The 15599-nt window shown below is 31.7% G+C and overlaps 2 protein-coding genes across 2 annotated transcripts in view; one reads left to right on the forward strand and one right to left on the reverse strand.

Annotated features, from left to right (window-relative positions):
• LOC100161344 overlaps positions 1–4623 on the reverse strand; it is a 44422-nt gene extending 39799 nt beyond the window's left edge. The window contains exon 1 of the mRNA XM_001942624.5: positions 4129–4623. Within this exon, the coding sequence (XP_001942659.2) occupies positions 4129–4358 (230 nt within the window). The 5' untranslated portion in view covers positions 4359–4623. The remainder of the gene's footprint in view (positions 1–4128) is intronic.
• Positions 4624–7737: 3114 nt separating this feature from the next.
• Positions 7738–13612, forward strand: LOC100571912. The gene is made up of 2 exons (XM_003246925.4): positions 7738–8685; positions 12565–13612. The coding sequence occupies exons 1-2, from the start codon at positions 7891–7893 to the stop codon at positions 13297–13299; spliced, it is 1530 nt and encodes a 509-aa protein (XP_003246973.1). The 5' UTR covers positions 7738–7890; the 3' UTR covers positions 13300–13612.
• Positions 13613–15599: the final 1987 nt, after the last annotated feature.

The following is a 15599-nucleotide window of genomic DNA, read 5'->3' on the forward strand; positions in this document are numbered from 1 at the left end:
TAACAATTGAAAAAAATATACAAGCACAATTTTTTTTACAAGCATTTAAATTTAAAATTTTGAAAAAAATTATAAAATTTAAAATTTAAAAATTATTTTGTTGTTAAAATTTATAAAATGTTCAACTTTTATAGCTAAGGATTGAAAATTTAAAACAAGGTTCTACGTAAATAGGTTATATATAAATTACTTTATTCACAATAATAATATCATCAAATATACTCAGTAATATCATAGGCTGGTTGACCGTCTTCGCTCAGAATCGTTTTTCTTATACAATGATATTATATCATTGAATTCAAATTTAACACAATCCATTACAGTGACCCACTTATAACCTACTGTACAGCAGTGACACTCACTTGCCCACCTTTTTTAAAAATACATTTGTATGCGAGTTATGAATAGTCCTATATATATATATATATATATATATGTAAATATTACAATTTAAAAATGTACATAACTTGCTTAAAATTTCTTCTTATTCGTAACTTGTTTACATGGAATTAATTCAAAAAATTTAAATAAAATAATTGACATGTGGAGGGTGGAAAAATTAAAATAGGTCGTATTATATTCAAAAAGAGTATGACTGTTTTACAGAATTTTTTTTAAAATGGTGGGTGTTATTTTATACATATCCCATTTGTCAACACCCAACTCCTAAGATAATAAAAAACTATTAGATACACTTCAATAAATATGTATAGTACTTACAAAGTTCCACTTTCCATTCAATAAATAATTATTCAGGAAATCTACCCAACGGCAGAGAGAAACTTAAAAAATGTCCCTTAGGGAACTTAAATTTCATAATTTGGTTACCAAAAAATTTTATAAATGTTGAATTACATTATTTTTAATTAGAAAGCCGTAACTGGAGGTCCAGACTCCAGAAGTATAAAATTCTTTAGAGAAAAATATAAATATGTAAGCACTAAACATATTGACTGAAAAATTATGTGTGTATGAACGTATATGGTATAGGTACAGTATATAAAAATATTTTGAACCTCCCGCTGAAATTTGTTTTCAGTTACGCCAGTTATGGCATGCGTAACTCTTGGCCATATAATCATGTAAATGAAACACACTACACATAGGATACACAAAATTGTTTCAAAATACTTGAGAAGTTTTTTTTTAACCAAATCTAAGAAATTAATATCAAAAGCTAGTATAATAACAAAAATTCTCAGTTCAAAGTAAAAAATTGAGATTTAATATTAAATTTCAAGAAACACGTCCGAATACATATAACATACATGCACTGCACATTGAATACAATACTTATTATTTACAGACTACAGTGGAATAACTAAAATAGTATACTGAGTATATTGTACTAAACATGTATACCTAGAATGTGGCTTATAGCGATATAATTTACATGTTATAGCTGAGGTACTTAGCAATAATATTATACCGGATAAACTTATTTTAATATTAAATAAACATGTATATAAAATTAATAAGCATCTGATGTCAACAAAAATAATATATTTTTTAGTAAAAATACAATTTGAACAGGAACTGGAAGCAATAATTAATTTTATACTAAAATCATTATGGCCTAAGCTTTTGAAAATTTAAACAAAATCCAAATAATAGCTATCTACAGAAAAATTATATTTTTTTTATTGGTCTTAAGCCCGGCAACTGAGGCCATTAGCTGGCTGTAGCCATAGTACTGTAGAGTTTTTGGTACGGTGAGGAACGGTTGGAGGAACACGTTTTTGTGTTTGGCAGAATTTTCTAGAGGGCACCCGTAGGTATCTGCCATGCCCGGATGGGGATGGCGGCCTCTCTCTCCGGACACCGTGACTGCCCGAAGAAAAATGCGACCCGTGGCCGAGATCGAACCTGCGTCGGTGCACGTGAAAACCGAAGCCTTAGTCCACTCAGCCACCCCATGCCCCAATATTATATTAATTATTCAATAAATTTAACTACTTAATAAATAAATTAACATATACTTTACATTTTTAAAAGTAAATTAATATATTATAATAGCCTATAGGTATTATACATGTGACATTTTCAATAATAAAACTATATTATTGTGAATTTTTTTTAAATTTTGCATAATTATATATTATAATATTGGTAAGTAAAACATCAACATAATATATTATATATATATATTCATTAAATCAATTTTTAAGTGACTACCTCTTAGTATCTAATAAGTATATGCAATTAGAAATAAGAGAACAGGGATATAAACCCTAATAATCTCAACAAAAAAAATAACTAGGTACCTAACTATAATCTACACAGCTAATATTATGTATAGCTCGATAGCTGTTTTGTAGACTGAATTTTGTGGACTAAATATTCACTGAAGCTTACATAGTTAAATACATTAAACAGAGAATAATTTTGGTGAGAATTTCATGCAGCAAATTCTATGTAATCATCAAGCAAATACCACGAGCCACGTCCACATTGTATTTAGAGAATCAAAATAAATCAATAGTTGCATCCACTCTTCACCTGTCCTGTAGATACATACAAATATACAATTGTTACATTTTCGACTAGCGATGGAACATTATCCTTCTTACGGATTAAAAAATTAATTTTCACATTTTGTTAGACTAAGATAAACAGGATGTAAATAATAAAATAATAAGAATAATGTTGAAGTAATAATATTATTTATAACTTATATATTGCTTATTTTGCACACTACAGTTGTATTACTCTGGGAACCAAAAGGTTCTGAGTTCTGACTGATTTAAAAGTTTAACTTTAGACTTGTTGAATGTTCTGAGTTCTGATGAACAGACAGATGAACAATTTAGTTTTTAAATTTATGATTTAAATGGTAATACCTATAATGTTTGTACCTTTAATATGACTATATGGTCTGTACTTAACAAATTTACAGTACCATCAGGCATCAATCAATAACCATACTATACTTTGACAGAACTTGTCTAAACCTGCGTGCTGTGTTGGTCGATAAACGTGTAAAGGACATCCGATTTCCGAATAAACACGCATATATTTATTATAAAATATGTATATTTTTTACGTAGGTATTGATTGTATTTCCAATAGACGGAATTTCATGAAGGTAACGCCGCACAAGAATAACGTACAAGAAAAGAATAAAGGCCATCATTTTTTCCGAGAACAATATTGAATACACAATAGAGACGCCCAGAAAACAGCTATGTATAGCTATGTACAGCACTTTGTATTCTTCTTTCGCAGTGGTAGTTTCAAATAATGGTCGATTATTATTTCAGCGTAGGTACCTACCAAGAAGCCACAATGCAAAACGCCACTATCGTGTACTTAAAAAACCACAAACAATATTGCTCTTCGACGCCATTCATACCGACTAATTCGAGTACATATTATATATATTATAAATTATAATACATAAGATCAGTCCACGTGGGAATGACTACCGAGAGGGGTGCTCATAGATTGTACCTATATACTATCTATATGGATTATGGTTATATCTGGTACCTATTAATCTGAAGTCAGTACCTAACAAATTTACAGTACCTTCAATCAATATCCATTATATTAAATTTAAATACTTTCGTTTTTATTGATGTGAAACATCTAATACGGCGGGTGAAACCAGCTGTTGGCACTCATAAAGTGCAAACTGCAAAGCGCAAACTTGCAAAGTGCGTGTAGCCACACGTTCTAAACATCTAATGCGACTTTAAAATAAAGAATAATTTTTCTTGAAAAATCTAAAAAAATTGTTTCTTATTATACTTTATATTATATTTATTTACTTCCTTTCGATGTCCATACATATTTTCAATACGAAATGATTCCCATATGCCCGCGACTGCTCACTTTTTTGTAATTAGTTATTACTTATACATACATATTACATACATCAATAAATTAGTTCGAATAAGATCATGTGTAAGCTTGACCGTATATAATATAATATAATATATTATAAAACAGGTCTATCATCGGATTGCTTACATTATTGTAGGTAATGACAATTATCAATACCTAGTTGTAGTAAATCGACATAAATAGGGACTAATTAGGTAAGCATAATATACAATATATTCCACATGGACCATATGGGGGCACAGGGAAATAATTAATAAGGGTATATATTATTTGGATACTTACCATTCGAGACTGAGATACCTCTCACCGCAACAGTGAAGCGTCTTGAATGAGTTGAGGGGCCCGTACTCAGTGGTGCTCAGTTCCTTGGTGAACCGAACGCCGGAGTACAGCTGCTGTGCTTCGTCAACTTCTGGGAACAAGTTTTCGTCACAGTACGCAGCAGAACCACCTCGGACTAAGGACACGACGGCCAGCAACAAAGGAAGCAGCAGGGGACGGCCGTTGGACATTTTCGTAAACTGCAATTAATGGAGACGAAGAGAAGCCGTAAACGCTGTCTCGTTTCAAAAAGTCATTTCACAATATAATAGTTCGTGACATGTCACGATGCTTGCGACGACTTTGAGACGCAATAGAACAGCGACAAACACACAGCGAGCAACCTTACCGGTACACACCACACTGGTGACTGATCGTATTTCGTAGCCCGTAGGTCCGTCGTCCGTCGACTGTCGTAGTAGCCGTAGACTCCGTCGTGGAAGCCGTCGGCGCGCGATCACACTAAAACCGCTCTCCGATTCCGCTCACTTCCTCATCGCCAACCAGCCTGTACCAGTAGGTAACTACGGGTGATCACGCTTGAAGAGGCGGGTATTGGTTGGCCGGGTTGCGCGCGCGCGGGCCATGTTCCGCCGCTGCCGCTGCCGACCACCAAACAATACACGAACACACTTTGTATTTTTAATTTTTACCGAGAATCCACCTCCTGCCCACTCATCATACATACAAGTCCCACGTTAATGACACCGCTGAGCAATCGTAGGTATGTAAAACTTGTTGCCACCGCACAGAAACAAAGGGTTTTTGACTTAAGTTCGGGATTGTGAGCCACGACTATATCTGCACGTGCAACCGTCTACTGTAGGTATTTCATCTGTAAAAGCAATAAATAACTATTGTTTTATTTATTTTAATTTATTTCAAGTATCAACCAGTTTGAACGTATATATGATTGATCAATAACTTATCTAAACAAAATTTGTTATTAAATATAATAAATATTTATTACCTATATTTAATATTATTTTTCATATTTTATAACTGCATATTAGGAATTCAATATTTTTTCAAAACATTATAATAATTTTACCTCCTCCTCCCTTATTTTCTTTAACTGGGTATCGTCTTTCGATTTTGATGTGGTAACATATAATTTTAATATTCAATCACGCACAATCATGTATAGGTATTATTATTATTTAATGCATTATATCGGTTTATTATATGAGATGAGTTACTTAATGGTTATACTAAGTTTTTAAGAAAGGAGAGGAGTATACGTATCTTATATTAAAAATTGTATTTATATAAACAATATTTTTGAATCAACTCTATGGTCTAACTCATTGTAGCTAACTGTACAATGTAGTGTAATTGACCATCTATAGTATATATTATACTCTATAGGGATAGTCAATAATATAATGACTGTCGTCATTAAATGTTTCTGAGAAATTAAGAGGATAATACTGTTGTATATCACAATACGATAGCATTATGCTTCTATTCAGAGTTGTATATCCTTCCCTATATTACCATAATTGTGGGAGGTGGAGGAGTGAGAAGTAACCTATAGTCGATTAACAAAATTACATTGGAAGATAATGTATTTAAAGTTCGAAACTAACTTATAATAGGTAGGTACTAAACGTCTATACGTAAACATATCACAACTACACAAGGCCTTTGCAATTTGCTAAGTTTCATTATAATATATTAAGCCATATTAAGATGAATTCCAAATGATATTTTAACCAAATTCTAAAGCAAATTGAACTAATTTTACAATAATGTGATTAAATGCTGTACTCTCGTGGTAAATTTGAAAATACTTAAACACCTCTAGACGCTAACTAGTTTAACTAATATTATACCTACTTAAGTTAAGATTATTGCTTTAAAATCATATTATAACAGAGTATAAAATAAATATCTATGCATTTTAAATAAATAAACATACCTACATATTAAACATATAGGTAAGCTAAAATCAAATAATTTGGACTATTATGTCCTATACTATATATGTCAGGGACGCCCGTATGAGGGGGGGTGGTAGGTGATGCAATGCACTACCTCAGAAAATATTTCTTTTTAAATAATTTAAACTTTTCAAATAAATAATAAAATTCATATTATGGCTGACATACCTATCTATTTTGTCATGGGTACACTGACACTGTACTATAGTCATGAAAGGACGGAAATACCATATTTTGGATTTTAATTTTACTAACGTTGACATCATATTTAATTAGATAATCTTGATACCTATGTAAATATGTAATAAGTCTAGGGCTAGGATTTTGTAGCATTTGCATTTTCTTTCATAGTACCTACCTACTACAGGAAATAGCTAATCAAAAACAAAATTCGATTCATTCATCACAGAGTTCAAATATGCAATTTTGATTTTGCTTTTTTTGCATTTTCTCATGATATTCGTAAATAAATGTTTTTTTAGTACTTTTTTGTCAGTTTATTAGCTTTTTTTAATTCCTTTGTTGTAGGTTTTTAGGGCTTTATTTTCCCAGCCCTAGTAATAACATATTATTATTATTATTATTATTATTATTATTATTATTATCTACTTTGTACACCGTAGTTGAGCTTGAGTGGTCACTGGTCGAAATATTTGATATTTGATATCATAACAGAGTTTATACTGTAATTAATAAATTACTGACCAGTGTAATTTTGAACTATCCAAAATTAGTTAAGTATGTTTTAATTCCTTGTTTTATATTTGCTGATCATTGATGTGTAAAGATTTTATATAAATGTGGGTGAATCCAAGTTGAGTCCTACATAATATTTCTGATAAAGATTAACTTCCAATTAGGTTCGTCTATAAAAACGGTAACATACTAATTGGGTCCGAATATAAAAACAATACATAAAATAATACGATAATTACTTAAAAATAAAAAGTGAGCAGAACAAAAGAAAAATAATTTTATTGAAATAAAATTTTTTGAAGAAAAATTGATGGGTTAAATAAATAGATTTGACTTTGTAAAAGCTCTTTCATTTAAATGTTTACCAACCACGTCATTTTTTAAAATTGTATACCATTTACTATTGTACTAATACATTTTTAATCATACCTGTGTTCTAATTTATAGATTACTGACAGCCCTAAGTCTTGTAAAATTGTAAAAATGAGTAAGGAAATGTTTTTTTGACCCAAATAGTAAACACCGATAAATGTAGTGTTATGACGGTGTGGAGCCATGAAGGGCTTTGCCCTCCATGTCTGATATTGACACCAAAATTATTTTGACTTAGTCCAGGCGTCCATGTTATGTTATCAACTACATAATATACCAACGCTAAAAATGGCTAATCTATTAATTGTAAACTGTAATACATATAGTTAGTAATTTTTGTTCTAAATTTAATCCGGTTTTAAAAAAATAACGTTTGTAAATTACAATTTAAACAGATATGTTATAAGATACAATTATTTCCTTTAAAATGTATCATAATATTTGCAGAATTTGTATTTATGTGGATCTCTAAATATAATTACCAACGGTCACAAACATGTTTGGTGTTTTCGCAGTATTTCGTATTTGAATAAATATTATAAATACAATTGCGGCGTAACGTTGGTTTTATAAAGCGTTTATATAATATTATAATAAAAAAAACAAATAGTCTATCATACGCAAGTGGCTAACAACTCTTGACCGATCTCATACAGCTGAGTATTTTTTACTTTTCTACTGTAGATGATTTTTTAAGTCAAACAGAATAACAATGTATAACGACATGGACTTTGAAGTGGCCGCCAACGACATTTCAGAGCAGGTGGTTGTAATACGCGATCCCGAGTTGGCAATGACGATAGAAAAATGGGTGTTGAAGCTGACTGCAGAGAACCGAGGCGCAAACGAGCTTAAGTACCTGCAACTATTGCAGTACATGATGGCCCGGGGGAGGATCAACGGTCCGTTCGTGAGGGATCCACCACCGGGTCCCCTGGTACCGTTAAGTCGGTACATAAATCCACCTCCTTGCAGTGGTCATGGCCGGGGCAGTGGTGGGGTCGAGTGTTGGCAGACGAGCAACTGCAGCAGGGCCGTGCAGACGACGTGTGATGACGTGGACGGTGACTATGAAGACGAGGACTTCGAAGAGCAGGTGGACAATGAAGCCAACAACGACGAAACGACAGCAAACGACGACGTCGTTGAAGACTTGCACAGCAACGGCGGAGAACTACAATCGCCACGGTTGGAAGACATTGGCCAAGACGACGGGGTGCAGGCAAAACGCGACGGTCATTTGGCGGGTGGTGGTGGGGGAGAGTGCCGAGGAGCCCCCTCAAAGAAAAATCCATTCACCAAATTGTGTGATCCGTGTTTGGACAATTTCGGACGGCACTTGCTAAAGAAACAACCAGGACCATTGGAGGCAGCTTACAGGGACTTGCTGGGAGACTGCGCGCTACCTGTACTCACTGAAGCCGAACAGAAAACAGTCTGTCCGGAGCTGTTGCAGATTTTGGAGAATGTCGATGACACCACCACATTACAAGACTTTTACTTCCAGGTGGGTGGATATAATATGTCTTATACGTGGCTTTGGCATAGCTGCAGGTGGACAATTTTCCCAAGGCACACAGTATTTATTACTGTTAATCACAATAGTCAATTATAGCTGAAGATAAATAAAACCTCTGACCTTTAGGAGACGATGTTTATATATCAGTAATATTGTATACCTGTGTCCTGTGATTTCCCTGATGGTTTTAGACTTTTCATGTGATACAAAACACAATAACTGTACAACAAGATGGTGTGAATATCGATTGGCCTAGATTTTGGTTCCCAGAAGGATAAAAAATTGTTAATACAATCGACCGAGCGTTAAATCCTCAAAATTGTGCACAGGGTTTTTTCTCTAAAATAAATTAAAAATACTGCGCATTGTCTTTTTTTTTGATTAATACGACTATCCTTTGTGTGGAAAGTTCGTTAATGAAGCCCATGCGCATTGTTTTCATTACACGCTATGGATTATTTCACTGTCAATTATTGGATTTCATTTTAATTCATGATATTCGCATCCTTTTCAAGGATTGAGCAAAATTAAATTTATATTTATTCTGGCATTCGTTCATCGTTGGATTTTCATGTTACATTGTTACAGTATTTTAACTTCAAAGTTAACTGTTAAGTGTGCTTGTAATTTGTGTACATAAGTATAATATAAATAAACACTGTGTGTGTTGATCAGTAATATAATTATATATTTCATTTACATAGACATGGCCTTTTCATATATGTGCTGCCGTAGTGTGAATAATCTAATCTGCAGTTAATAGCTATAATATAATTTACAGCAGTATTTATCTCCAGTTATAAACTTTTAGTTTATACATACTTACAAAGTTATATATTTATATGTTGCATATTGCACGTATATACTATGTTCATATTATATCATAGGCGCAAATCACAGGGGAGCTAAGTGGGCTTAGCCACCCAAGTATACAGTTTTTTAGTTGTGTGGGATCGAAGTCTCACCACTCACATTGATGTTAAAAATGTTAGCCCCTCACAAATTTCAACGGATTTACGCCTATGAAAATTTTAAATAAACTATAGAATTAATTGATACATAGGTAGGTAGGTAGTTATCTGATCATTTTTATTCTTTAACCATAGGTATATAATAATAAATTATAATATACTAAAATAAATATATAAAATTACCAATATCGTACCAAAAAATGGTGTAACCAGAAAATAAGTAATGACGTATGGAAGGGGGAGCGGTGGAATTAAAATGTATCCAATAGGTGCCAAAAAAATTTAATATAATATGATATAATATAATAAGCTCAAGCCTCTCAAGGAAGGGGGTATTTACCTCATCGCCTCGCTTGAATCCGCCACTGGTAATAACCATATTACATATATTAATAATAATATAATAAAACAAAATGTATAAATAATTAATTAATTAAATTATACTTTAATATTATTAAGTAATGCGATTATTCGATTAACCATCTAAAAATTCTATAATTTTTTCATCAAAACGCTTACAAAAATTAAGGTACGATCAATTTTAAAAATAGGTATAACGATATTTGATTTTATAAAAAATTTAGTTTGCACCATTTGGATTATATTTTTCATACTTAAATTTATTGTTAATTTATTTACTATTGAACATGAACAATTTATTCATTATCAAACATTTTATTTGTGTGGCTAGCCAAAAACTGTATAAGTAAATTGAGTTGAAAAAAATATTTCGTTTTTGAAATCAAAATACTGGTAGTGTTTACATTTTTGTCAGACATAAATATATATTATATTATCTTTGTTGGCATTTTGGATACCTACAAGTATGTTAAATTTTGTATTTATACGTGATTAAAAAAAAAAAAAAATATATTATGTATTGTATCATACCTATAATAATTAATATTATAATATGATTAATATACTTTATGCAATATGCATGGTTGACAGTAATCACAAGTAATAACTTAATACTATGGGGATCGAAATTTCCAGAAAAAAAGATTTTCCAAAAAATATTATCACTAAAACCACCCCGTTTTTTCCCGAAAAAGTAAAATATAAAAAACTTGTATATATATCATAGATGTATTAATTAAAATTTCAAAAATAAAAACACACAATTACATAATTATAATATTTTTAGAACAATTATCCGTGCTGAAAACGTTATTTTACTGGGATCGACATTACATAATAGACTATGATAATAGTACCTATTTTAAATTTCTAAATTTCTAATTTCTACTTTAATAATGGACATCATTTTTTTTCCAATTTGTGTATTTTTGTATACTGAAACATTGGTGAAATCAGAATTTAATATGTTTAGCTTTGTTTTGAAGCAAAAGCAATTTCTAGTTATCACATTAGTCCGTACTTTGCAGTAGGCCAAAACATTATAACTTAATTTATTACAAAAAAATGTTTTGATTTAAAATAACTTTCTGATCCTTTGTATATTTTTTTAATTATGATTTTTTTATACTTTTAAATTATTTAAATCGTAAATATATATTTTACATTTTGGAAAACTTCACGTATTCTCAGAAATCTATTGTACATTTTTTTAATTTTTTTAATTTTATATTCGGTTTTTGATGCGTACCTATATAATAATATTGATTTTATAGCATATAGGTTCAAATGTACAATATAAATACTGTATATCATATATTACCAGCTTATTCAACACACATGCTCGTCCCTGTTTTTCTTTTGTAATGAATTTATTGATTTTTTAAGTAGCTAGTGTAGGTATGTACACAAATTATATCACACTATTTTTATCTTTCAATTCATGAGACAGTTCAGAATCACTCAACATAAACTGCATTATAAGTCGTAAAAATGAGTACCTATTTGTACTTATTTATATTAACATAAATATGTTTTTGGGCTGGGTACAAATATTTTTATTTTCTAATTGATTTTGCGTGACGCTTTTTTTATCAATATAGAAAAGAATAAAATGTAAAAATTACATAATGTCCACTAGGTATATATATACAATTAATGGTTACTTATTTATACATATTTATGATTCATATATTTTCTTCGAAGTGGAAAATATCGAGTAGCGTGCTACGTTTTAGTTAATAATTGAACAGTACCTACTTTGCCATAAATTAAAATACACAGATTTTTTTTTTTTAATAGGTAGGTACTTACATTTTTATGCCATTTGAGAAATTCACAGTGGCAATTAAAATTCCTATTTTATTTAAAAATTGTCCATATTTGTGCTGTATATTTTAATAGCAGTTGATTTTTATTAAATATCGATGCTTTTAATTCAAACTAGTTTTTCAAAATTATTAATGTACTAAAGAAAATAGTTCATGATAATGGGTTTAAATATGTGGGGGTTATGATAATTTATAGATATTATAATAGGTAATTAATAATAGATGCCTATATTCAATAATATATGAATATTTTATAATTTTTTCTAATTGTCCGAGTAAAATACTAGACTAAAATATTTTAAAACTATTTTATGTCTGATGTAAAACTATTATTAATTATTATTATTAGAACGTAAAGTTTAATATCTCAGAAGCTACTCAGTTGAATTTCCATTTGGTAACATAAAAAAATGCAGGTGATTCTGAATTGAAAAAAAGCAATGTTTATTCCACCACTGCAGGATGCTTACAAAAATACCCCGGTTACTAAAAATATAATAACTAGTTTACCAACTTAAAAATAAATATAGGTACCTACTACAAAATTTAAAAAAATCTGCAGAATTTGAATAAACTTATGTATAGGTATATCGTATATTCATATATGTATATGTACTGTATAGCATGCTTGGTGAATCATCAATCATCCTTCAGTAATATAATATATCATATAATAATAATAATAATTTGCTTACTGAACTGCGCAGGTGGCGCTTTGCACGTGCGACCAGGGCGCGCTGATGATGAAGTTGTCGGACGCCATGGTGGACGACTTCAGGACGTTCGTGTCAGACGTGTTCGAGAGCCGAACGGAACACATCAGCGACGGTTTGGCCAAGGAGCAGATGGCACTGTGCGAAAAATACGCGTATCTATACGACCGGACGTTGAACCGGGCTACACTGGCTATGGATTTCCTGCGGGAAGCCATGCCAGTGTTCAGCTGGCACAAATACCAGGCGGATCCGGATGAGTACTTGAAACGGACGATAATGCGACGGGCGGCGGTCGTAGCCGCATCATCGGGAGATGCAGCGGCGGCTGCCGACGGTGACGGACGTCCGGCCACTCGTGCACCTGCTTCACTCACCGATGACGAAATCGCTGAGGCGGCCGGCCGCGAGGACGATGACGACGCCCAGCAATCGGTCATCAAGAAGCTGCTGTACAGGATCAACTGGCTGCGTACCGAAGTGGGCCGGGTGGATTGCGAGGGACAGCGGCTGTACGAACAGCACAGCGAACTAACAGTCAGTTTAGCCGACCTCAACCGCCGTCTATCCGACGATCAGTGCCGATCGGCCGGTGACATTGACCGTCACAAAAACGAACTTACCGTGCTTCGACAACGATCAGCCGATCAGACGGCGATCATCGATCGGCTCATGGAGACCATACAGTTGACCATGCAGGAAAAGCAGCCTTCGTCGGCCGGATGTTAACAACCCCCGATGTGACGCCACCGACTAAATGATTTATTTTAGTGTCCGCTACCCTGTTCCAGCCTTAAAATTAATTTTACACGAATCATCGATATCTATATATAATATTTTATTACGTGTACTTTCATTTTAATTATATCTTTTAACATTTATCATAAACCATAACACAAATCTGTCTGTCAAAATCGCATTGATTTGTTAAAAATATAAATATTGTTATTATTACCTAATAATCTCCCATAAACGCAAATGCATTTAGACTATTTGGTTCTGTAAAATATAACAACAATATTTTTTACAATAAATTTGAATAATAAAATTTGGTTACAACAAATTTTATACCTATATATTTTATTTTGTACCTTACCTGTTGCTGGTCATTTCCATACATATTTTACTTGTTTTTAAATTTTGCGACCGAATTTAAAAACTAAGTGATTAAGTTTTCGTCATCGGTGACCTAAATTTTTTAATGAAAACAATTTCAAAAATGATAGTTTTAGTAATTTTACTTAGCATAAAGATGGAAAATAGATTTTCAAGTGATGTTTATGGGATTTAGATTTTAAAGAGGGAGTCTGACTGCCTTCCAGAATAAGATTGATCATTCACGTAACTGACGATCTGGACATTGACAAATTTTTCTACATGACTAGGTAGTCTTAAAGCAAAAAAAAATAACAGATTAGCTTATGTCAAATGTCTATACATAGCTCAAAAATAGTCAGAATATTTTGAAAATGTAATCATGTATAGGAAATTCTAATACAAACATTTGGGAAAAATGTCATATATCTATAACTTGTAGAAGACTTATGTAAGTTATTCAATTTAGTATCACCTTTTGGGACAGTAAAAATGATTAGATTTTCTTCAACAGCATCTTATCTACTAGGAAAGTGAATTTAGTTGGTGCATTTGGTGGAATAAAATCCAAACAAAAAAATTAAGGAAATCTGAGATTTTTACGCAAATCAGTTTTCAAAAAAGTCTATTTTGAATTTTATTGTAGCTAAAAAAAAATAACTGTAGATGCAAGAAATGATCACAGAATGTTTATATTTGCAATTTTTAGGCACTATACAATTTTCGATATATTAATATTCCTCTGAGGATTTTGAGCTATTTATATAGGTCTAGTTTTATTAGTTATTTTAATTATTGTCTATACAATTTTTTAGCTCTGACAAAAAATTTTAAAATTTAACACAACGGTCCTCATAAGGTTTTGTTAGTGGAAATTAAAAACAAGTTGAGCGTAAGTCCGGAATAATTTTTTCTGAGCGTCTGATGTTAAATGTTGACAAAATTCATAAAAATCTAAATAAATAAAGTTTATCAAATTGAAATTTTACAAAATATTTCGTAGTTAACATTTATAAAATATTAAATTTCTATATAGCTTTGGTTAATGATTGAAAATTTAAAAGAAGGTTCCACGCAAGTAGTTGATTTTATAACCAAAAATTTAAATTATATAAATAGGTACAGTTTTTTTTTTGGTTATTTTAAGTTTAAATTTGGATCAAATTACATAAGTACTAAATAACCAAGAACAACAGTTTTAGACGTTTTAGTTATTTTCTTGTAATTTAAAAATATTATTCATGGGTACATGAAACTTCTAAAGTATATTATTATACCTACTCAAATATGATCAGTGGCGAGCCGAAGTGGTCAATTTTGACGCAGTTGCGTCAACTTTTCAAAGGGGGTGGTGCCACCCCGTGACTGTGGCGCAGAATTACATGCTAAAGCCTGACCTCTGGGCTCTTTTTATCACATTTTATTAACATCATAACTTTGTTATAACTAAAAATAGTATGGTGGTGGTGGTGGTAAGTACATAATTATGAAAATGCGTAATTTAAAATTGAAGTTCAGCCTACCACTGAATATGATAATATGCAAATAATAAAAATGTATTCAACTTGCAGGCTACTTACAGGCTACCTACAATATATATATAATATAAAACATCTTAGGCTTACAAATCGTCTCTGCTCAGAACCGTTGTTCGTATTGTTACGGAACAACTACTAAAAAGGTCTTTCTCAAGACCAACAAAAAAACTAGTATGACAAAAAACTAACGCACACGTAATAAGGTGGGCACATTGAAAAAAGTATAGTCCTTCCAAAACCTTCAACGTGTCAACACTTACAGCAATCAAGCCCAGTACCAGACACAGAAGACTCCGGACCACCAACAACGACTATACATATTATCACCGCTCCACAACGATCAAGCATTGTATCAAACGGCGATTAATATACGAGGCTGCCGCTCTATAGCAGTTC

Source organism: Acyrthosiphon pisum, chromosome A1, assembly GCF_005508785.2.
Source record: "Acyrthosiphon pisum isolate AL4f chromosome A1, pea_aphid_22Mar2018_4r6ur, whole genome shotgun sequence".
Taxonomy (NCBI): Eukaryota; Metazoa; Arthropoda; class Insecta; order Hemiptera; family Aphididae; genus Acyrthosiphon; species Acyrthosiphon pisum.

What these genes read in the sequence shown, in the direction of transcription:
- LOC100571912 (XM_003246925.4), top strand. Translation starts at nt 7,891, where the DNA reads ATGTATAACGACATGGACTTTGAAGTGGCCGCCAACGACATTTCAGAG. An exon ending in TACAAGACTTTTACTTCCAG is followed by an intron (nt 8,686 to 12,564) that starts GTGGGTGGATAT and finishes TGAACTGCGCAG; the next exon opens with GTGGCGCTTTGCACGTGCGA.